The 25,277-nt window shown below is 41.0% G+C and overlaps 1 protein-coding gene across 3 annotated transcripts in view; it reads right to left on the bottom strand.

The window, feature by feature from the left end:
• Window positions 1-1,629: 1,629 nt before the first annotated feature.
• traf3ip1 (TNF receptor-associated factor 3 interacting protein 1) overlaps window positions 1,630-25,277 on the bottom strand; it is a 36,162-nt gene continuing 12,514 nt past the window's right edge. The window contains exons 5-15 of one of the 3 annotated variants that reach the window (XM_047370851.1): window positions 24,778-25,167; window positions 24,576-24,653; window positions 24,025-24,100; window positions 23,753-23,776; window positions 15,327-15,417; window positions 14,699-14,785; window positions 13,378-13,513; window positions 13,269-13,305; window positions 13,114-13,190; window positions 4,939-5,156; window positions 1,630-4,559 (exon numbers count right to left, since the gene is read on the bottom strand). In XM_047370851.1, coding sequence (XP_047226807.1) covers window positions 4,394-4,559; window positions 4,939-5,156; window positions 13,114-13,190; window positions 13,269-13,305; window positions 13,378-13,513; window positions 14,699-14,785; window positions 15,327-15,417; window positions 23,753-23,776; window positions 24,025-24,100; window positions 24,576-24,653; window positions 24,778-25,167 — 1,380 coding nt within the window. In that variant the 3' untranslated portion in view covers window positions 1,630-4,393. The remainder of the gene's footprint in view (window positions 4,560-4,938; window positions 5,157-13,113; window positions 13,191-13,268; window positions 13,306-13,377; window positions 13,514-14,698; window positions 14,786-15,326; window positions 15,418-23,752; window positions 23,777-24,024; window positions 24,101-24,575; window positions 24,654-24,777; window positions 25,168-25,277) is intronic. The other 2 variants (XM_047370852.1, XM_047370853.1) reach the window with 2 other exon arrangements.

Genomic DNA, 25,277 nt, shown 5'->3' with positions numbered 1-25,277 from the left:
CTAAAAGATTGCTGTAAGAATAATACCTCATTGTTTTCATCACTGTAGTCCATACAAACAAGACATCACAAACGTCAGGATATATGATGCACTGGTGGGGCCACTGGTTTTCAATCTAGAAGAAAGGATCCACAGTAATGCAGCCAAGCTCATACTTACCTATCCTCATTTTAGGTTTACTGAGATCCATGTCCAGAAGTAGCAACTTGAATCTCAAGGCCAAAATTCACTTGCTGAGACTCAAGTCTAAGCTTCACGCTGTTGATTATTCTGTCAACTTTCACCTGCCACTCTAAACAAGCTGCCTCATCTTGCTTCACATTTGCTCAAGTCCATCCATCCCTCCTTTTACTTCCTTTTATTAAAGATTGGGTCACAGAAGCAGAATATCCAGGCCAGAAACCCAGACTCCTTCTCCCCCTCATTCTGGGGGATCTCAAGATGTTCTCAGGCCAGATTTATTCCCTCCATCAGATTCTTGGTCTTCTCACCATGTGCTTCAGCAGTACATTTTGGGCTGACCAGATGACCTTAGATGTGGGTCAGAACATCGACAATCCGGTAAATCAAGAGTTTCAAGACCAAAGCAATGCCTAGTTTCAGTCTGTCAATAGTTTATGAAATGGCTCACTTTATCAGGTACAGAGAATGAAGCAATCATATGGCAGCAACTCGATGCATTTAGGCCTCTAGGTGTGATGAAGATGAGTTGATGAAGTGAAGTTTCAGCATCAGAATGGTGGAGAAAGGAGATTTAGATGACTGAACATCACATGGTTGCTGATCTTCTGGGATATTCACACCACCATCCCTCAAGCTCACAGAGAATGCCCAAGAATCATCCAGGGAGCAACAGTTGTGAGGATATAAATGGTTCCAGATCATAAAAAAGCAGCAGTAGCTCAAATCTGCATGATTATCTCATGTCAATGTGGACAGAAATCTCTGAGGGATGTTTCTGACACCTTGTTGAATCTATTAAACATGAGAATTAAGGCTGAAGTCCAGCCTGATAGTAGAAAGGTGTACCTCAGAGTGTATAGTCCATACACTCCGAGTCTAGTCTGCTTCTGTGGATCTCCTCCCATTAGGATGTGCCTAGGAAACCAAGGGGAGGTGCCCATGAGGAATCCTGATCAGATTCCTAAATCACCTTCGCTGACTTCTTTCCATGAGGAACATCATTCAGCTGCTTGAACCTGGGCTCTCATGGTTATGCTCCATATGTCAGAGAAGAGACTCTGAATGAGGACGAATTCTAACTCAAGAACTTCAGCAGACCAGAGCAGCGTCCACATTACAGCAGACAAGGCCCCAGTCCATTTACAGCAGCTGCAGCAACTCCCTAAAATACATTTTTCAGGTTGCAGCTGTTTCATCGGCTAAAAGGTTGGTTAAATAAACTGCTGCTGGTGATGTTCAGCTGTTCCCAAAGGAAAGCTGAATGTTTACGAGACCCTGAAAGAAAATCACCTCGAGTCTTGTGACAGAAGGTCACATAACCTTCACAAGAAATCTTCAAAATGGCAGTCCTTTCATTCACCACTTCATTGATGTTGACGTGAACAATCAAAGCCTCTCATTAAGGCCTCTCTGTCTAAGGGGGCTGTCACAGATCACAAACAGACATTTACAGCAATGTGTTCATTTATTTCACTCCACTACAAAATTATATAGTCATTTAAACTATGATACAATCTCCACATATACATTATGTACAGTTTATAGGTAAACTGAGAGCATGTTACAAACAGAGTACAGTGAACGTAGTAATTTTGAGTAACAAAGGAGCATATACAGGTCATCACTTTATCAGTTTTTCCTTTGAGACGCTCCAAGACTAAAACTCCTGTATGTTTCTGTTATTTTAGAAGGATCTCATAAAATATTGCTATAAAAATAAAGTCTGATCTGTTAGTGCAGTTTGACTGCTGAATCTTCACCGTTGTGCAGCTGTTGTTGCATTGTAATGCAGCTTCTCTAGTTTGTGTAAATTTGGTGTTTTTCTTTCCTGAGCAGTCAGATAAAATGTGCCAGTTATACAGCTGCAAGCTGTGCGTTTAGCTTATAGGCAAAAAAACATAAGACAGCGCTATGCATTTACAGATCCATTTGTCTTTTTATTACGAGTTTTAGGCCATGGCATTAGTAGAAATCATAAATTAGTTCATGTTCTCGGCACAGATGTCGCCGATTCCTTCAGATGAATTTAAGCAAGCCGTTTACGTCGCCCTCTTGCTGGCACCACAGGTAAACATCTTTAAGTCACGGCACAATCTCACACTGAATGTTTTAAAAAAATTAAATCACATCAAATCCAGTTTAAAGGAAATGATTCAGCGGAGAGAAAAATGCCACGTTACATAATTATTCTTCTAAAGACCAGCATCATTTGCACCCTTGGTGGTAATATTCTGTATAATCCCCTTTAATTTAGTCCAACACTTTGTCTTCTCCAGTAACTGTTCAGGAGATCTTTGGACATTTCTCTTGCCACAACCTGTTCAGAACATCCAGAGTCCTGGGTTCTGCCTTAAGTTCTCTTCTCCTCAGCCCACCCCAACAGATTGTTATAGGATGTAGGTCTGATGATTGGGATGGCCATGAGAGAAGGCTGATTGTGTGTGGTGAACCATTGATGTGAAGCCACCACAAGTTTATTTAAAATGTTCTGGTATTTCAAGGAGTCTGCGATGCTCCAACTCTTATGAGGTTTACAGCGCCTTAGGAAGAGAAACTGTCCCACAGCATCACAGACCCTCCACCGAGGAGTTTTCAACATTTTTACCTTTTGTTTCATACCAAACCCACCTCCACCTCAAACAAAGGCTGATCTGACCAAAGCACGGGCTTCCAGTTGAAGTTCTGGCAAGCTGAGGAAGCTTTACATGTTTTATGCTTGTGATGAAAGGACAGAAGAAATCTCTTTCCTAAAACGCCATCCAAACGATCGGTTGGCATGTAGATATCGCCTGCTGGTTGTTATGGAAACTTGGGGAGCCTTCCTATTCACCCAACAAGTGTACTCAAATTAAGGTTGGATTTTTCCAAAAGTTTCAAAGTGAGATTATGCTACTGGTGTAAAAGTTGAATGTGCTTTAAAGCTCATTACCAGGCCCCCTTTTTTAAACAGGATGACCCCAAAAGACCCTTCACAAGCTGCAACAATGTAGCAGATGGATGACAAATCTGGAAAACGTATGCTGCCAAACAGCTTTTCTGTACCTTCATGACAGTCCATATGGAGCAGAGAAAAAGAGCTGTACTATTGAATGAACTCTGTGGATTCGACTGGATTTTATTCATCAGTCCAATCAGGATTGTTCTGCAGGGTTTGGGTAAATGTTTACAGTCTGCTCACTTTGGGAGGCTTTTGTGAAGCAGCAGCACCAAATGGGCGACTGCTTGAATGAAAATCAGATTATATATTATGTTGATAATGCGTTTTTATTCAGGAGGACATTCATCACCATGGAAGAAAACATATGTAACCATAATAAATCCACATATAGACTAAAACGACATGTTTCTGCTGCTGTAATTCGAAAATATCAAGGACAGACTAATATCTTCATTTATACCTATGAGCATTGTGTATAAAGTACAAGTCATACAGCTGTAACAGGAGTGAAATGTAACCCTTCTAGTTTTATTTAATTCATTAAGCTGGTCTGTTCTGTGCTTATGGCAACGTTTCTTGTGTTTCTTTGCTAAAAGTGGCAAAATGAGGATGTTCAGGTGTTCATTTATGATACAAAGGAGATTCTTTAGCTGCCAAGTTTACATAAAGCATCTTTTTCTCCCTCACTAATTAAGAAGAGAATATCAAAGTGCAGCAGTGCATCAAAAGTAGATGATGTGATGGGGAAAAGCTTTCTGAACAACATTTTAAGGGCTGAGAGCTGGAGAGGAGCTGGATGAAGGACACATCAGAGGAATTAAAGCCAAGATGCTATAATAAAGAATGTGACTAAGTTGGGCTAATTGGAGTTTTCTCCTATATCCCGAAACAAATCTGAATTAATGTTCAGTCAGCTGAATGCGTCAGTTTGATTATATGAGTTTAGATAATAGGTCAAAATAATATAAAAACTGAGAACAAAAGACCAGAAATTCTACTTGCAGTCAATTTTCACGTTATTTGTTCCACAAGTTTTCATGCCTTGTAACTGAAATGATAATTAAATATTTTCAGTATGGTACTGGTGGTTGCTAAACGGGCTGGTACTCAAGCAATCCAACCTATCTTCAAGTTCGAATCAGTACACAGACCCAATTCAGCAAAGATACGGTTTAAAACAACAGCCAGATGGATCCATTCGGCCTAAAACCGGATCTCTGAAGCGCAGTGCAGCTCTTTTGTCATATTTGCTTTTTCTCATTAGTTTTTTACTCAGGTTCTGGAAGAAAAGTTGATCCCAGTCACCATCTTCTGGATCTTCTCCTCATTCTTCAGTATGTTGGACTTCACAGCACAAATCTTATCCTGATGGTCCTTAATCAGCTGTTCTAGCTCGGCCAGCTCGGCTTTGAGAGGCTCCACGGCCCGGTCCGTTGCTCTGCAGTGGACAAGACAGATTATTTACTGAAGATGTGCAAACAATGGTTCATCTTCAATGACCAGCAAATCAACACAACAGGCTGAAGACGGGGCGGCTACTGCATAGCAGCTTTTTGTTCTTTAGCTAGATTAAGATTCTACATAAATAAGGTCTTTTGGGCCTTATGTGAATTGCTTTGCAGTTGAAGATGGAATTATGGAGCAATTCATATTTTTGAGCCTTGCTTCTTTTGTTTAAGCAACACACCTCTGCAGCATAACTGAACATGACGTCTAACTGTTTCAGAGAGATGCTTTAAAAGGCAGGTTAATCTTTAGGCCAACTGGTACCAGAAACACGACATAACATAAAGCCTGAACGCATGCAGCAAGCCAACCTCTGCTCCTGCAGCAAGGCCTGTGCATGCTCCTTATTCTCCCGCCGCCAGCCTTGCAGCTCAGCCTGCATGGCGTCCACGTCCTCCTGGATGTAGTCCATGATCTTCCCAAGTGGTAAGGAACTCCGACACACCATCTGAATTGAGGAGTGAAGCCGCTCGATCTCCCGTGTCACCTGCTCCCGCTCTTTTTTACGAGCCGTTTCGGACACCAAGTTCTGAAAGTGAGGTTTGGTGAGACTTTGAGAATGGAAACAGAGATGAGGAATTTATAGTTACAGAAAAAAGATCCTATCCACCTCGCTAGAATTACTGACATATGTTCGGCCAATGACCGTTGGAGATGAGCACCAGCCTTCTTTTAATGTATTTTTTTGACATTTTATTTCACTGACCAACATAAAATACTGCATAATTGTGTGGTGGAGGGATGCATGGTTTTCATGTTTATTTTACAAATAATTTGAAAAGTATGTTGTGCAATTTGTATGTTGCACCCGAGTCATACTTTCTAGAAGCACCTTATCACAGCTACAAAACGTTTAGCGTACGTCTCTAAAATCTCTGATGTTTCCCCGCTCTTCTGAAAAAACTCTTCAGGAAATCTAGTTTTAAGAGACAATAAAGAAAATGTTTCTCTATGATGTGGGTTTTTAACACATAGGCAGAAAATCTGTTGTTCCTGAAGACCAAAACGTAGAAGTCTCTTCAGGAATTCTACCTTTGCCAGTACAGTCCAGATGGCCAGAACCAGAACCAGAGCAGGGCCTGATTTTGCAGTTTAAGACTTCAAGGCAAACTTACTGAGGAATTCTAGCAAGCTAGCTGTATATATAAAGATCAAACATGCTGCTGGCTTATGTAAGGTGACTGGCTGCTGAAGGCTTCCAGTCTATGGCGTGCGGTGTTTCCCAATTACACCCAGTTTCTTAATGGTGAAGGGGCACTGGGGAAGGAACTCCCTTTTCAGAGAGCAAACCTAAGGATGTTTGCTCAGCTGGACTTTGGAAGACCTGTAAGTGTGTGTGTGATGTGAGAGCAATGCAAAGCTACAGCCACACACACACACACACACACACTGGAGGCTGAGGAGAACAGACATAACCCCCACCTGCAATCATTGTCTTGTTTATTTTAGTAACAGGCTGTGGCAGTGGGGTTATTTTACCACAGAACTGAGTAACAACTGCTACACTTCATGTCTCCTTTCAAGTTCAACCAAGACCCTGAATTGTTTGGCTCCACAGATGGGAGCACCTGTCTTCATGAGGCCAGGGAACTCAGACTGAAACAGGGCGGAAACGAAATTAGACGTTCCCCTCCAAAACACACAAGGTGTCAAAGTAGCTGCTGGGGTAACAGCATTTAAATACAAACCCTTGTCAAGCCATCTCTCTCCTCCTCATATAAATCAGACAGCTACAGTAACTACCTTGAGGGAGCCTTACCAGACAGGACCACACTGCAGAAACAACATCAAACATCATTGTTTTCTTCAATTTCTTTCAGGAAGCACGTACACGTTTTCTGACGGTGTCACGCTTTCACTGGGGCTCAGGAGTGTGATGGCTGAAATGCCTCAGCTCAGTGGTCCCACAGCAAGGTGGGTGGCTTTCCACGGGGCGCTGCGAACCCTGCAGCTACACAAACACTCTATGGCTCATTCGGCCTAGCTGTGGTTTTAGGTCTACAGAGCCCAGACGACCTGTGGCTTCAGTCTGTTTGCCGTTCCAGCCCCCCAACTCTGCACTTCCCCACCTCTGCTTCTCTGCTGGAAAGCTCAGTGTGAAAACATAACCTCTAGTTCTGCCTTGGTAGATGTAAATCACAGTGCATTGGAGGCCTCTGTCAGGGTCTGCGGGACCTGTACACCCCCCGTTTTCCTTTTTCCTCACAGAGATCACAGATCAATATTTAGATGTGGTGACCTAAGAGAGTCTGAATTAAAACGGAACAGAAATGCAACGGCACACACAACACCCTCTACACTTATTGGCACCTCTGGTGAAGATGAGTCTCAAACTAATATTATTTTTGAAAAATCCAACCTCTAGAGTTCATGATGACATGCTTTCTAACAATGCACATATGGCCTTTGGGAGAGAAACAGCCCCAGAGCATCACAGATCCTCCACCATGCCTAACAAAGGGCATGAGGTGCTTTCCACATTTTTATGCTTCGTTTTAGAACAATCACTCCTGATGTATTTGTTGTTGAAAAGCAGAATCTGACCCAAGCACACGGTCTCAGCAGAGACTGAAAAGCTACAGTCCCTGGAGATGGGCGATATCATATTGTTAATCTAATACCGAGAAAAAATATTCTGATAAAAACAAGCATCATGTACTGATGAAAATAAACTTTAACTATTATGAGCTCATCAATAAACTAAAATAAATCTGTGCAGTACTGAGACTAATGTGCTAAAGTAACATTTTATTGAGGTAGGCTTTATTTTAGAGCTATATTTGTGTTTGTGAAGTTCTGACTGGATACAGTGATAGATTTACAAATAATGTGTCAAATCTTCAAATATTTTACTTATTGTGACAATAAATACTATAACTCATCATGCTAAAACCCTAAATTGACATCGCCTGTCTCTATTGGACAGCAGAAGATGCGGTTCTTTCCAACTTCCTCACGATGCATAACTACAAAATAAACTCAGATCCATGTCCAGCCACGTTCGCCGTAGTTCAAGTTGTTTTACACTTTTTAATTTTTAAACATAGATCTGGGCCAGTTTGTTTTCAAAACAGCATCTTTGTACTCAACATTTCCTCACTCATAAAGACTAACACACATGTTACTGATGTAAATGACTTATTTTCTTGTCTGTCTCATTTTAAAGACTGGCTAAAATGTGTTAAGTCACAATTAAAGTCCAAGGCAACAGGAAGTCATGTTTTTTTGTAATTGTGATTAACTTAAAAAAAAGTGTATATTTAAAAAAACCTTCAGTTACATTTATTTTATATGACTTGTTAGAAACCCCACTGAATAAAGTTTTCAGAGTGAGATGATGAAGTGACATTTATTTCACGCTTTTTTCTAGGGGGTGCTAATAAATGTGCAGAGAACTGTATAACACAAGAGGTACAAGTCAATGGGAAATTCCTCCAGTCATCACATGCCTAATTTGCTTCATGAGGAAATATGTCCTAAAAATGTGATTTATGGGCTGCTTTTGGGGATTTTCTGGGAGACGGAAAAACATTCTTCAAAGGACTCTTTGACAAGAAAAATGGCTTTCAAGCAGAGAAAATGTTGATGCTATAGCAACCTTTAGGGTATCATTAACTGGGAAAGCACGAAAAAATTAAAGAAAAGGTTAGAGTTTATTTGGAGAGATTAGAACGGCACACAAACCTTAACATTTTCCAATTACTCATTTAAAGTGTATATTTCATCCCTTTTTACTGTAAGAAAACCTAACAATATAAAAAGTAGATAACATTTCTCCTTCATCCCACAGGATAAACTGCTGTATAAATGTTCTGAACTCATGTTGTACATCACTACTTTAGTCTCAGTTGGCCACTGCGTTCTGCACTGGTACCTGAGTTCGGCGTTCCCAATGTAGCATCATCATTCTTGGACATCAGATTCTCAGCTGCATTGTACTCGCTTCTCCATTTCACAAATTTGATAGATTTCTTAGTTATGGTCATGGAAATGAATGCAACTACCGTAGGCTACAAACATGAACACAGCTGAAAGGAAAAAGTTGTAAAGCTGATGGAATATGTCTTGAGTTTGGTCCAAGTACAAAGACATACAACCAATGGAAAAGCAACAAGGTTTATAAATATCTACATAAGTGCAGGTAGTTGGAGGCCATCACAGTTTATGAATTCAGGAGATAACCGATCACTGCAAACCAATGATTATGTCTTCAGGAGCTACCAGGAGCATCTCATTTTTTGCTGCTAGTGTCCTTTTGAGTTGATGCGCATGAAGAGTTTTTCCCAAGTTATCCTGAAGACAACTAATCTGAGCGGCGAGTCAAGGAGTCAAAAACAGAATGAACGTATCTCAGAACGTTGTTTATGGGCCATTTATTCATAAAAAAGCTAACTGGATAATAAAAATAGCTCAGAGTCAGTGAAGTGAGGAAAGGAGCGCTGAGGTTACAGGATGTTGTTGTAAGGTCACAGTCACCCCCTGGGGAGACAACGAAGGTCAACCTTTGGACATCTGGGGTGAACTAGGAATCTCTTAACAAATCCCAAACTATGCAGCAATACACAAAAAATGAAACTCTAAAGAAACAAACAGTAAAAAAATTAAAGAAACTTAAAGTAGGTTCTCCTATAGCAAAAAAATGATTCTTCCAACAAGTCAATATGGCCCCCAAAAATCCAAAGCCACTGGGTCATTTCCTGATGGTACCACATAAAGAAGCTGGATGTTTATGAAGACACAGAGGTCTGCAGAGAGGGGTATTTATTTTCTTGACAATCCTGCAGAGAGTATTCTGGCCCTTCTCCTCCAGGACTCCCACTCAACAGTCATCCATTTGTATGCCACACAGTTTATTTATACATTATAGACCTTCATCAAGGCTAATTTGATGGTGCAAAGAAAAAAAAAGGAAGAGTACATAAAAAAAATCTAATGAAAATGTAGCTGTAGCAAAGGGAAAACTATGTCTAAATAAAAGGAGAACTATCTTGGAATAATATACATGCCTGCCGAGAAGTCGTGATGAGGGTCAGCCCCATAAATATACTGCAAATCCTTCAGCTACACACACACAGTGATGGAACAAGAGTACATTATAATCACACAACTGTTTAAACTGTCTTTTAAGGGGATTTTCTAATGACCAAAAAACAAAAGTGGTTACATATACAAAGAATATACAGTCTGGAAGCATCAGCATTTTAGAAATAAACTAGTGAAATCAAAGAGAAAAGGCGAAGCTCAGAGTTTACATTTTTGTGTTTCACTATGATTACAATATAAAAAAAAGAAAGGCACTGGTCCATTAGGCTGACCTCGATGCTTTTTCATGTCAGGAAGGGAAGTCATTACGGTTCTTTATACAGCTGACGAGGCAAGGCCAGTAATGATTGAGGGATGGACTAAACAATCCGCAGCTCCTATAAATGGGCATACCTGCACCAAGCTGCACCTTCACACCATGCAGCAAACTGCGATATTCTGAATGAAGCTCTGGAAGCCGGAAAAATTGAGGAAATTAGGAAAATCTTCAGAAGGCTTTGCTCAGGTTACTCAAAGAGCTGTTTTGTCTGTGTGTGCTCAAACATGTAACTGAGGTAATCTGATATGGATAAACGACATTTAACACACACATCTTTTCAATCCAGTGTCTATAAATTCCTGACAAGCAGTTTCAGATTACCGCAGGTTAACCTTCGATGCGACTTACGAGGGATGCTGCCTGAGCTCGCCGTTAGCAAGAAATAGATCAGCGGCCTTTCTGCATGAGTGACAGCTCAAACAGCTCATCCATCACAGTCAGGGTGGCCAGCTAGGATGGGATGCAGGGCATCATGCTTCAGTGAAGGGGACCACCCAACTCAGACAGCATACGCCGCCTCACACCGAGGAGCTCAGACCAAACTGTAAGCTTCAAACGCTTTTATACTCCAAATATTGATGAAAGAGAACGTTCTCTGGCTCATAGAAGGAAATCTATAAACAATGCCGGCAATGTGTCGCCATCAATAGGACAACAGGCAGTCATTAATAGAAACAGAAAATAATAAATGTTATATGTATCATTTACAGTGAGACACATTTATTGACACCCCTGATGAAGTAAATATTTTACCGCAGAAGTATCTCATGGAAAAAGTTAGAAAAATCTAACCTTTAATTTGACTACATTTATTTTATTTTATTTTGTTTTACAAAAACACGTGTGCCACAATTAATAGAACCCATAAAAACCCCTTTAATTTAAAAATAACTGAGGTGTTGTTTTATTTATATTTTGCATCTTACGTTTAGCAGTTTCAATCACTTTAGGCATGAACAAGTTACCAGTATCAAACTATACTGGTATTTCCACAACCTCTACAACATTCCTTCATGCCTCCATCACCTGTTGTCCCGCACTGTCGATCAGCTTGCTGAACAAAAGGCAAAATTGGTTGTTTGAAAGTATTTCTGATTCTGAAAAACACAAACAGTTATGTGTAAAAACGAAAGAAGCACCACCTATCTCCTTATCAAGATAAAGATGTTTGAAAGCTAAAGTTTGCAAGCTATGGTGGCACGATCTACAGCCTGCTGTATGCCAGCAGGAAGCACAACTGGTTGGCCTAATATCAGCTTAATATACTTCTGTTACTCCATTAAGAACAGAAGGACAAAGCTATATATCATGCTGTTAAATAGCCACTTGAAAAGTAAAACATTCAGAGAGTGTTTATTCTATATTTCTGGTTTATGTTGAGGTCAGTTATGTATGCGGTTATGGCCATGTCAAACAAAACCTTTTGTCCTGAGAGGAAAACCTCTGCCTGTGAGCTGGAATCTGTGCTTTGCGGCCATTAAGTGTGACAGTTTATAAACTTTTCTTTGAAAATCTTGTGGTGTTACAGCTGCTGCACTGTCCCCTTCTGTCCAGCCATGAGTGCTTTTACAACCGTCTCTCCCCCAGTCTGCAACCTGCTGCTCTGCGGCGACGAGTGGCTCTGTAGACGCTCAAAGATATTAATCCCCTTTTGGGAAAAGTTGTTTTGCTATATTGAAAAAATCCTAAAATAAATCCTTTATTAGATTTTTTTAAGATTCATAAATTACAGATTTTAAAAGGGCTATGTAATTTATTACCTGGACCAGGGGAAAATGTCTCTTTAGATTGTTAAGGTTCTAGACTCCAGTTTTAGCCTTTGTATCAAAATCAACATGACAAAGTTCTAGATAACATTAAAATAACTGGTCACAACAGTATGAATGACTTTGTGTTAATACGGTGATATTCTTACTCAAGGCCATCAGTGAGAACCTATAAATATGATGTAACACAGAGGTCCAGGTCTTTTAGCCCCAGGCCACGAGGCTGGACAGGAGCCTTTCCACATGTCAACCAGTTGTTTTGGAGCAAAGCCAGAATAAACATGTGGAGTTTGATAAGCGCTACTGGAACTGTGGGCTTTGGTCACATGAGACTTAGACTGAACCTTTCAGCAGGTGGATCTGGCATGAAACACAGTATGAATGTGTGGAAAAGCACCTCATGTTTACTGTTAAGCAGGGTGGAGGATCTGTGATGCTGTGGGCATGTTTCAGTAAATCAAAAATGGGTCATCCGTGGGTCTTTCAAGACAATAATAATCTAGAACAAATCAACACAGAAATGGTTGACCAGATCCAATAACGGCCTTCTTCCATGGCCGTCTCAGTCCTCAGACCTAAATCCTATAGGAAGCCTTTGGGCTGAGCTGAAGAAAGTAGAGCAGAGGAGAGGACCCAGGACTCTGGATGATCTAGAGAGATTTGTATAGAGAAATATTCCAAGAACCCTCTCTGTTATTTCATAATGTGGGATTTTCTTTCTTATTGATAAATGTCGTCAAATTAAAAGGTTGGATTTTCCAGCTTTTTCACTGTGAGATCATCCTGCTGCAATAAAGGATTCATTTAGTTGAAGGCTTTACCAGGGATGTCAAAAACTATCTGAACTAAAAATTTACTTAAATCCATTAGCATTTTTTTTTAATATGTAATCACAAAAAAGAGAGACAAATAAATAAATGCTCTAAAATCTTTCTCCCATGATTTACAATGCTTGCACAGCTGAACATTTTTAAATACCTAAAATGTTGAGCAACCCCAAGAAAAGAACTAATTTCTGCTCCAGACATCTAGATGTGTGGATCAATAGTGTGTGTGGTCTGTAAGGGGCCATAGCTGCTTGCCTGGTTATTAGCCCTTCACCTTCACTGAAGGGGAACATTTTTGTGGTTTAGAGGCACCTCAATTACACCACCACCACCTCCTCCTCCTCACGCCATTTGTTTACATCTTTCTTCTGATAAAAGCCAGTGTTGCACCAAGTCTGTGGTTGGACCAAGACTCCCAGAAAGAAAGGCTGACAGGACTGGTTCAGACTTTTAAGACAGCGACACATGGGTGAACCTGGCTAATACTGCCCTCTAGTGGAGATCCAAAACTGAAATATTTGAAATGGATACCTGTTCTTTAGATTTTAGCGGGGATGGAGTCACTTCATAGTCTTTCTTAGTTTCAAGGATCTTCTTCACGAGTCCACCTGCATTAAGAGAAAAAGATCAGCTTCCCAAAGCAAACAGGTCATCTTTTTAACTCCTCAAGAACTGAAATCATTTACCATGTTTTTCATCAGTGTCGAGTTCTTGAGCAGGTTCCTGTAAAATGAATGATAATAGTTTCAGGATTTTATGTTTATAACAACACCCATAAATGCTCATGACACCTACTCTCTCTGTTTCAGAAACATCTGGAAGTGGAGGGACTGCTTCCACCACTAGGAACTGCTCATCGTCATCCTCTTCGTCCTCTGACATTCTCTTTCCGTCCATTATAATCGGAGCTGGGGGCTTGGCACTCGACAGCCTGAAAGAAAGGAGTTTTTAACCTCAATCAGTGCAGTGGTTCCAGTCTAATTTCTTTTGATAATTAGTTTTCAAACTGGTCTCAAATCCAGGACAATACATGGAAAGGAAGTGTGTTGTCCCAGTTAAACTCACCTTTATGTGCCCTGTACAAATGTTCATACCCTATGAATTTTTTCACTTTATTATGTAACAGTCACAAACTTTAAAGTCTTTATTGTGATTTTATGTAATAGACAAAGGACAATTGTGCATAATTGTAAAGTGAAAGGAAAACAATAAATGGTATTCATTTTCTTTTTAGAGATAAAAATCTGCATGTGTGCCACACATTTGTATTTAGCACACTTTAGTGTGATGCCCCAAAATAAAAGAAAGAAGAAGCATTTGCAGTTTCCCACAAGCTGTGTGGGGGACACAACAAAACATTTGAGAGAACCTGCTCTGTGGGGCGGAAACAATATATCGCCATCGCAATATTGATATTGCAAAAGCTTTTTGGAATGCATTACTTGTTGGTTAGTATCATGAATACACACATTCTGCATGCCAATAAGGTGTTCAGCCTGTTTGATGCCCACACCTGATACAGATTTCAGAGTCCAAGATGCTAAATGTCATACACTGTTGGAAGCACACAAGAAACACAAGTGGATTTATTACAAATGATATTTGAATTGCATTATTTTCCAATAATATCATTGTTGCATGATCTTGTAATATCGTGCAGCTTGAAGTGCTGATTTCACCACACATCATCCCTAGAGTGAAACATGGGTGTACGGGTACGGTTCTTCAGCAGGGACAGGAAAAACTGGTCAGAGTAGCTGAGAAGATGGACAGAGCAAATTACAGGCCAATCATGAAAGGACAGAAGTTAGAAGCTGCAAAAGACTTGAGACTGGGACAAAGGTTCTCCTTTCAGCAGGACAACAACCATAAACATCCAGCCAGAGCTGCTCTTTAGTAACTGATACTAGTAGACACCAACAACTAAAGACTTGCAGGTATATCTGGAGCTGATGTACTGACCCGGGAGGCTGAATGTAATGCGTGACAACTGTAGTTTAAGAAAGCTTGAAAACAATGAATCTGTTTTTCTCCACTTGACAGCTATGCACTTCTCTGTTAGTCTATGGCATAAAGTATTGATAAAAAGAAAAACATTCAGCAATGATGGGGTCACCTCTCAGATGGGGTCCCTTCAGCGTTGCTCTCCTGTCTCTTGACTCGAGGAGGTGCTGGACGAGCACTGCTTGGCCGAGCTATTCGTCTGGACGATAAAAACCACATGCATTAAGTATTTCAAAACACTAACAGCAGATTTTCCACTTTACAAACTGTTATTTTCACAGTTTATATACAACAATGCTGAGGTGTGTGTGAGATTTGCCAGATGTCTGTTGGGTAACTGGACGACCCAGACATTAGCAGCATAACTGCACAGCTGCTGATGGACTAACCACCAATGATCAGTCGGCAGAAAAAGAAAAAGGGGACTTTTCAAAGTTTCCAATCTGTAAACAACGACTTGATCATGTTCCAAGAACTGGGAACACAATCTGACACAAAACGGGATCAGGTTTCATTTAAATACAGCAATTAATGCATGACTGCATTTAGACTTGATCTAAAATTGAATACATTTGGTTTTGATATATTCAGAAAGAAATGTAACATATGGATAGTCTACTATAAGATCACCTTTGACCTTTAAATGGAAACAGGGCCAGCTTTGAACTTAAAGGATAACCCAAAGTCCATAAACAAGGAAAGTTATTGTTACAGGTACAGTAAGTATTGGTTGTACACACCTAGAAGTCTTGTCTGATGTTGGCACTGAGGATTCTTCAGAGTCTCCGTTCTCCTGAGGAACCTGTCTCTGGGCCAACAGAACATCTCCATCTGGGGATGGACAGAAGAGCAGAGCATGCACCATTGATTAGCATCCTTAGACCTTAAAAACAATACTCTAACAAACAGCTGCCAGAGTCCTTTACTGATTGAATCCAGTCACTTTATTCTTTTCCTCGTGTTCTTTTAAAATTAAATTACCATCTGACCCTGTAGACATTATTAAAACTTTTGATTTCCTGCTGATTTTGCAAGTTTACTGATTTTAAAACCTTCTCCTCTCCACAGAAGCTCTAAAATCCTTCAGGTTTCTTTTTTAAAACTTTATTTTTATTGAGTTTTTCGTTTAAAAAAAACAACATCAAAGAGAAAAGATCAATGTCCAAATCATCTGGTCACATCATTCTGGTGTCGGATGCTGGGCATCCGACACCAGAATTTTTCCTAATACTTTTCTACTTTTGGACATTTGCTATGATGTATTGTCATGGCAACGGGGTTGTGTCTTACAACCAGGAGCAGCTGATTAATATCTCTAAAGCTCAAATAATACTTCAACTACAACCCCAAATCCCTGATGAGTTGAAAAGGAGACGCCATGGATGCAGAGCAGGAGCCAAGAGAAGAGAGAGAAAGAGGAAGTTCAAACCATCTCTTCCGTCGATTATGATGGGCAATGTGAGATCGTTGGGAAACAAGTTGGATGAACTCCAAGCCCTACAAAGGACCTAGCCAGAGTACCAGGCATGCAGTATTATATGTGTTCATATGTGTTTTACTGAGACATGGCTGCAGGATCATATCCCCGACTCCAGCGTCTCTCTGCCGGGCTTTTTAACCATACGAGCAGACAGAGATTTAAAGAGGAGCGGCAAATGTAAAGGAGGTGGACTGGCAGTACTTGTGAACAACAGATGGTGTAATCCAGGACATGTTACTGTGAAGTGTCGTCTCTGCAGTCCAGATATTGAACTGTTGGCAGTAGGTTTTCGTCCATATTATTTACCCAGAGTTCACCAGTGTTATTTTGGCAACATTTTACGTTCCACCTTCCGCTGTTGCCGACACTGCATGTGATGTCATCAGCTCAGTTGTTGCTAAGCTACAGACACAAAAGCCAATGCTTTTGTGGCAATTTCTAGTGATTTTAACCACGCTTCACTCTCTGCTACACTTCCAACGTTTCAACAGTTTGTCAGCTGCTCTACCAGAGAAAACAAAACGTTGGATTTGTTTTATGCAAATGTCAAGGACTCATACATCTCTACAGCAAGACCTCTTCTAGGCAAATCCGATCACAATCTTGTTTTTCTCTGCTCGAAATATAAGCCCCTTGTTCAGAGGCAACCTGTAATAAAGAGGACTGTGAGAAAATGATCACAGGAACCTGAAGAAGCTCTGCAAGGTTGCTTTGAGGCTACAGACTGGGACACACTGTGCCAGCCACATGGAGAGGACATCAATGCCATGACTGAGTGTGTAACCGACTATATAAACTTCTGTGTGGATAACATCATCCCCACCAGAACCGTGAGATGCTTCCCCAATAACAAACCTTGGATCACCAGTGACCTGAAGAACCTGCTTAACAAGAAAAAAATAGTCTTCAGAGAGGAAGACCGAATTATTGAGGAGTTTACAAAAGCAACTTAAAGTCAAGATGAGAGACAGCAAGGAGGTGTACAAGAAGAAGCTGGAGAGCAAGCTCCAGCAAAACAATATCAGAGATGTGTGGACAGGGATGAAGAAGATCACAGGCTTCAAGCAGAAGGATGATCAGACCGATGAAGGTCTGGACAGAGCCAATGAACTGAACACATTCTTCAATAGGCTCAGTTCAGAAACAAGCTTCGCATCCTCCCCTCATGCTCACAGCCAAACACACATTCCATCTTCCTTTGACCCACAGGACCCACAGCTGTCCAGTAACACCTCAAATTTTTTATCTTCCACCTCAGCCCTAGACCCTTCTGATTCTACATGTTTGCCTTCAACCATATCAGAAGATGCTGATGCTCCCTTTGCTTCCCCCTTCCAAGTGTGTGTCTCAAGAAATCCGGTGAAGATGCAACTGGAGAGACTGAATCGGAATAAGGCTGCAGGTCCAGATGGTGTCAGCCCTAGAGTCCTGAAGGCCTGTGCAGAGCAGCTATGTGGGATTCTGCAGCACCTCTTCAACCTTAGCCTGGCCCAGAAGAAGGTTCCGGTGTTGTGGAAGACCTCCTGTCTTGTTCTGGTAGCAGCATCAGGGGGACCTTAAAAAGCTCAACAAGCTGATAAAGAAGGCTGGCTCTGTTCTGGGGACTCCTCTGGAACCTCTGGAGATCATTGTGGAAAGACGGATTCTTCATAAAATGAAGAACATTATGGAGAACCCTGAGCATCCTCTTCATGAGACTGTCCTACAACAACAGAGTGTCTTCAGTCAGAGGCTTCTTCAGATGTGCTGTAAGACGGAGCGCTACAGGAGATCTTTCCTGCCCACAGCCATCAGTATCTACAACAGCTCTTTAAAGAAACCTTCATAATGAGCTACAACAACATTTAATTTCCCTTTGGGATTAATAAAGTATTTTTGAATTGAATTCAAATTGAATTGAATCTAACAATGATATAATTATGCATTACTGCCTTTACTTTCATTGCATCGATTCCCAGTGCCCATCAAACACATGAATTCGAAATCTTGTCAGGAACGTTATTCTCTCCATTTGGTACAAGTCCCCAGAGTTTTGCAACCACAACCTGTAGGGTGGAGTTTCTGCCTCCAACCAATTAGTTGTTATGCATTTCAGTGAGTAGCAGAATGAAGAGGTGGATCTTTGCTCATCACTAATCCATCTGGTGTGAGACCCAACAATGGGTCTGTACCTGTGTGTTTTACAGCAGAGGGCTCCTCTAGGTAATTGTGGGTTTATTTATCACCTTTCTGCGAATTAACCTAATCTGATTAAACAAGACCATGCATGGAGATCCAGACTGAGTGTGAATAATGGTAATTTATCATCTTGTCCTTCAAAACCTATTTGGTCTTACACAAGGTGGTAGAGAGGTTGGAAAAGAGGAAATGGATTCTGTGAACGTGGGGTTTATAAACATAGAGATCTGGAATCTTTGACTGGTCACTGACCGATATGTGTGAGAACATTATGAATCCCATGGAGACACATTTCTGTCTGGGTGGTTTGGGATTAAACACTTATTTCACTTAATGACGAATAAATACATTTGTTACTCTATGTTGTGTTCTATTCGGATTTTTGGTTGATATTGTTTCTCTCAACAGTAAAATGAAACTACAATAAACATTGGGGAGTGTTCCTCTTTAAATGAGCCAACATAGAAAATCCACAGGGAATCAAATACATTTTCCTGACTGTGCTGAAACATTCAAGGTACTGATGACACAGAGGACTGCAGTGGGAAGACAGGAATTACCTGATCACACCTACCAACACCCATTCAGGTTAAACGGTGTGAACAAAGGCTAAAATGTAAGACGACACCAGATATGATGAGATGTATTCCTTTAATAATAGGATAACACTCCTCATTATAAATAAAAAAAATAATACTGAAACCCAATGCCAGAGTTAACAAGATCCATTCACCTATACCAACTGGTTTAACAAGGTATGTAGTGAGTGGTTCAAACATAAATGTTCCACTGCATACCAGGTGGTTTGTCTTTGCTTTGTAAACCTTGTATCCCCTGTTCTAATACATGCCCGGCCCAGTTTGGGTTTGTTCAGGAACGATCGGACCATTAAAGCCAAGCAAAACATTGTGTTCAATGCTCAGCTTTGCAAACAAAACCTGACTTACTTGCTCGGTGTGCTGGCAAAGAAAATCTCAGCTCTTAAAACATGCCCGAGTCACTGCCCTTATTCTTATCACAAAAACCTAACCTCACCACCATCAGACTGGAAAAATGTTTTATTCTGTGTAGTAATTAACACGGCTGCTAGGACCTCAGTGAAGAGAGATGTTAGTCGGCTCAACCCTTCTGACTAAAATCCACTATAGTGCCTTGCAAAAGTAATCATACCCCCTGAGCTTTTACACATTTTGTCACATTTCAACCATGATTTCAGTGTTCCATGTTGGGATTTTATATTATTAATAAACACAAACAACAAAATGGCACATAACTGTGGAGCAGAAGAATAAGACCATTTTCTGTAAACAAATCTGAAAAGTGTGGTTACATTCATATTTAGCCCCCTGTATGAACCGGTTTCCTTTAGAAGTCACATTACTAATAACTGGATCCAGCTGTTCAATTAAGCCTATGAGTTTTGTTAGACAACATTAGTGAATGAACAGCATCATGAAGACCAAGAAACACAGCAGACATGTTACTGATAACACTGTGGAGAAGTTTAAAGCAGGGTTTGGTGTTAGAGCTTTGTGAGATTTGAACATCTTACAGATCTTCTGAAAATGCAAATAGCGCAGCACAACTGCAAACCTACCAAGACATGGCAGTCTACCTAAACTAACCAGCCATGAAGAGCATTGATCAGAGAAGCAACATGGATCAGCAGCTGAAGAGGAGGAATCTGTTGACAGGACAACTATTAGATGTGCACTCCACCATCCTGGCATTCATGAAAGAGTGGCAAAAGCCATTGTTGAACGAAAAGCTTGTATGCAGTTTGCCACAAACTATGTGAGGATGGGCGCGGCGCTGATGGTGAAGGGGTCAAGGGCGCAACCATATATGGAGGCTACAGTCCTCGAAGCGGCCGTCCCGGGTTCGAGTCCCGGACCCGGCGACTTTTGCCGAATGTCTCCCCCTCTCTCTACCCCTCTTTCCTGTCTGCCTACAGTCAAAAAAAAAATATAAAAGGCCACTAGTGCCGCAAAAAATATCTTAAAATAATAAAAACTATGTGAGGACACAACAAAGATGAGGAAGGAGGAGATCTGCCAAGATGAGACCATAATTGAATGTTTTGGAAAGAAATCAAGCATGTTGATTCACATTGCTGCCGTGATTTTACTGAAAATTCTTGAATTGCGCCGCTCAAAGAGGCAGCAGGTTGGAGTAGCTCTGTTACTTTTTATTCTGAATAATTATTTTTAAGAACTCGACTTCCTCTTGTGATGGATTCATTTTATCCTCTCCGATATCTGATGCTGTGCAGCTAGAAGGATTTTTGCTGATACTTTTTGTCTTTTGGACATTTGTTATGATGCATCACCATGGCAACGAGGCTGTTTTTTTTGTAAAACCGGGACCAGCTGATTAATATCTCAAAAGATCAAATAACACTTCAACTACAATTCCAAATCCCTGATGGATTGAAAGGGAGGCACCGTGGATGCAGAGCAGGAGGAAAGAGAAGAGAGAGAAGGAGGAAGTTCAAACCATCTCTTCCATCATTTATGATGGGCAATGTGAGATTGTTGGGAAACAAGTTGGATGAACTCCAAGCCCTACAAAGGACCAAGCCAGAGTATCAGGAATGCAGTATTATATGTTTTACTGAGACATGGCTGCAGGATCATATCCCTGACTCCAGCATCTCTCTGCCATGCTTTCTGACTATACAAGACAGAGATTTAAAGAGCGGTAAACGCAAAGGAGGTGGACCAGCAGTACTTGTAAACAACAGATGGTGTGATCCAGCACATGGTACTGTGAAGTGTCACCTCTGCAGTCCAGACATTGAACTGTTGAACTGAGTTTTCGTCCATATTATTTACCCAGAGAGTTCACCAGTGTTATTTTAGCAGCAGTTTATATTCCACCTTTAGCTGTTGTCAACAGTGCATGTGATGTCATCAGCTCTGTAGTTGCTAAGCTACAGACACAACACCCCAAAGCGTTTCTGACAATATCTGGCGATTTTAACCATGCTTGACTCTCTGCTACACTTCCAACGTTTCAACAGTTTGTCAGCTACTCTACCTGAGAAACCAACATTGGATTTGTTTTATACAAATGTCAAGGACTCATTCATCTCTAAAGCAAGACCCCCTCTAGGTAAATCAGATCACAATCTTGTTTTTCTCTGCTCAAGGCCTCTTGTTCGGAGGCAACCTGTAATAAACAGAATGATGAGAAGATGGTCACAGAAAGCTGAAGAAGCCAACCACATGAATGAATGAGAAATCTACTATACAATCTTTTGTGTGGATAACACCACCCCCACCAGAATGGTGAGATGATTCCCCAATAACAAACCCTGGATCACCAGTGACCTGAAGGACCTGCTTAAAAAGAAAAAAGGAGCCTTCAGAGAGGGAGACAGGCAATCATTGAGGAGTATACAGAAGCAACTTAAAGTTAAGATAAGAGACAGCAATGAGGTGTGCAAGAAGAAGACATCAGAGATGTGTGGTCAGGTATGAAGATCACAAGCTACAAGCAGTTGGACCAATGGATGTCTGGACATAGCCAATGAACTTACCACATTCTTCAATAGGTTCAGTTCAGAAACAAGCTTAGCATTCTTCTCGCTTGCTGACAGCCAAACAGACATCCCACCCTTCTTTGACCCACAACTTTCCTATCACACCTCAAATATTTTATCTTCCACCTCAGCAATGTACCCTTCTGCTTCTACATTTTACCTTCAACCAAATCAGAAGATGCTGATGCTCCCTTTGCCTCCCCCTTCCACCTGTGTGTCTCAAGAAGTCAGGTAAGGAGACAATTGGAGAGACTGAATCAGAATAAGGCTGCAGGTCCAGATCATGTCAGCCCTAGAGTCCTGAAGGCCTGTGCAGAGCAGTTCTGTGGGATTCTGCAGCACCTCTTCAACCTTAGCCTGGCCCAGAAGAAGGTTCCAGTATTGTGGAAGACCTCCTGTCTTGTTCCGGTAGCAAAGAAAACTCACCCATCAGTTCTCAATGACTATAGACCTGTTGCCCTGACATCCCACATCATGAAGGTCCTGGAGAGACTTCTGTTGGCCCACCTGAGTAAGCAAACAATAAACTATCAGGACCCAATTCAGTTTGGTTCTCACGGTAGAGTTGGAGTTGAAGATGCCATCAAACACATGCTTCAACAAACCCACTGTCATCTGGACAAAGCCAGCAGCACTGTGAGGATCATGTTCTTTGATTTCTCCAGTGCATTTAATACAATCCAACCTGATTTGCTTTGTCAGAAACTCCAGAAGACTCAGGTGGAGGCCTCAACAATCTCCAGGATCAAAGACTACCTTACCAACACACCAGAGTTTGTGAGACTGAAGGGTTGTGAGTCTAACCAAGTAGTCGCCAGCACAGGAGGACTGTACTCTCACCATTCATTTTCACTCTGAACACCGAAGACATCCAGTACAAGACAGACTTCTATCATCTGCAGAAATACTCAAACGATTCTGCAGTTGTGGGGTGGATCAGAGATGGACAAGAAGCTGAATACAGGGAGCTGATGGACTGCTTTGTGACATAGTGTAGAAACAATCATCTCTGAATAAAACAAAGGATATGATTGTAGATTTTAAGAGAAAAAGGAATAGGTCAGACACTATTTCCATCATGGGAGAAGAAGTGGAGGTGGTGGAGGAGTATAAATGCCTCGGTGTTCACCTGGACAACAGACTGGAGTGGAGATGCAACTGTGAAGCCATCTACAAGAAGGGACAGAGCAGACTGTACTTCTTGAGGAAGCTTAGGTCCTTTGGTGTTTGCAGCAAGTTGCGGCATGTCTTCTATAAGTCTGTTGTGGAGAGTGTGATCTCTTCTACCATCATCTGCTGGGGAAGCAGCATCAGAGGCAGGGACATAAAAAAGCTCAACAGGCTAATAAAGAAGGTTGGCTCTGTTCTGAGGACTCCTCTGGAACCTCTGAAGATCATTGTACATAAAATGATTCTTCATAATATGAAGAACATTATGGAGAACCATGAGCTTCCTCTTCATGAAACTGTCGTACAACAACAGTATCTTCAGTCAGAGGATACAGGAGCTCCTTCTTGCCCACAGCAATCAGCATCTACGACTCTTAGACGAAACATGTATAATATGAGCTACAACATTTAATTTCCCTTCAGGATTAATAAAGTATTTTTGAATTGAATTGAAAGTTGGCTCTACAAAGTATTGACTTAGTGTGGCTGAGTACAGAGACATGCCACATTTTATAAATTTTGAAAATAATATATACATTACCTTCAACTTCACATTTATGGACAACTTTATGTTGGTTTATCACAAAAAACATCAGAAAATATTTTTAAGTATTTGGTTGTAACATGGAAAATAAATTTTAAAAGGCTTTTAACAGGCTTGAACACTTTTGCAAGGCACTGTGTATGTACGCTCAAAACCCATTTCCTCTTGAGTAAACAAGTTAATAAAACACAGACAAAACATTATAGTTTAATAATAAAACTGTTTTCCATGGGAGAGAGGAAATACTTACCTCCTTCACTGTCAGACTCATCTGCTGCGAGGAACAAATGGAAAGTCATTAAAAAACTGAGGCGTCACTTCAGGTCTAAAGTAGAGAATAATTACATTATGTGGGTCTTCAGATTCAGATTGATAGAAGATGTGTTTGCTGAATCTTTTTAGCCATATCAGTTCCATTAAGAACTACTTATTCTGCCAACAGATAGATAAGTAACCCAATGCAGGAAGCAGTCAATCAACCCTATAGAGTCCAGATTGAACAAAAAGAGTCAAAGCCTTTACCATTAATTCCAACTTTGGCTTTCCGCCTCTGGCCTTTGGCAGATGAGGGTCGGGGTATCCTCGCTGGACTGTCAGACTGTAAAACGAGGAAAGAAACATAAACAAAACACCCGTTGGTTTGTTTTTTTTATGAAATCACCGCATCATGTGAGACTTTATTTTAAATGACTCCTCTCTACATCTACACCCATCTTTCCCACCTGATTCTCAACTACATCTGTGGGCTGAGCAGACAAGGAGCACAGCAGTACAGCTTTAGTTAATTCATTCACAGAAAAGCATCATGTTGATCAATTAAAACTAAAACTGTTGCACCACTAAGCACAGGTGCCATAAAAACTAGCTAAAAGCCATGCAACAGTTACCAAATTCTACCCAATGTGCAGGCCAGATTTTTACTCATCATGTCTGCAAACCTTACCTCTTCAACTGGTTTTAGATCCTTAACAGAATAAGAAGCATGATGTAAGAAAGTGATAAAGGATTTATCACCTTTTTAATTGATCGATCATGAAAAAATAAGAAATCAAACACAAAAGGAGAGAACTCACTGCTGGCACAGTTTTGGCTGATTTGCTGCTCTGCTCTTCAGGACGGGGTTTCTGCTGAGGTTCCCCAGACTCTCTGGCCTGATGGTAAAACACACACACACACACACACACACACACACACACACACACACACACACACACCATTGAAGTAACTGCATTTGTTTGCTTAATTAAAAAATGTGCAGTAGCTTGGTGACCAAACCTTATCATTTTCTCTATCTCCACTTCTGTTTTTTTCATCCCAGTCTTTGTGTCTCTCTCTGTCTTTGTCTGTTCGTTTTTCTTTGCCTCTTTCTCTGTCTCTGTGAGAATCCCTCTCTCTGGTCTTGTCCTTGTCTCTGTCTCGATCTCTGTCCCTGTCCTTGTCCCTGGCACGTCCTTTGTCTCGATCCTTGTCTCGCTCTCGTTCCCGGTCTTGGCTCTTGTCTTTGTCGCGGTGTTTAGCCAGATGTTCCTGCTCACTGTGGTGTTGCCTTTCTGTGCGCTCATGATCACGGTGATCTTCTTTGTCTCTGTGTCGGCTCTCCTGTTCTTTGGGCTGTTTCGCATCCTTCTGTTCCCGGCTGCCGCTGCGCTCTATCTTTTTCTTTTCCTGAAATTTGGTGAGGGACCAGATACCAGTGCTAAATGCTTCAAAAAGATAATAAGCTTGACAGGATGTTAAGTATCAAGATCTTTTTAAGTTTTTTAAATATTTTAGTG

The sequence above is a fragment of the Girardinichthys multiradiatus genome, chromosome 7 (genome assembly GCF_021462225.1).
Source record: "Girardinichthys multiradiatus isolate DD_20200921_A chromosome 7, DD_fGirMul_XY1, whole genome shotgun sequence".
Classification (NCBI taxonomy): domain Eukaryota; kingdom Metazoa; phylum Chordata; class Actinopteri; order Cyprinodontiformes; family Goodeidae; genus Girardinichthys; species Girardinichthys multiradiatus.
The sequence above is the reverse complement of the archived record's forward strand: the minus strand, read 5'-3'. Positions and strand labels throughout refer to the sequence as shown.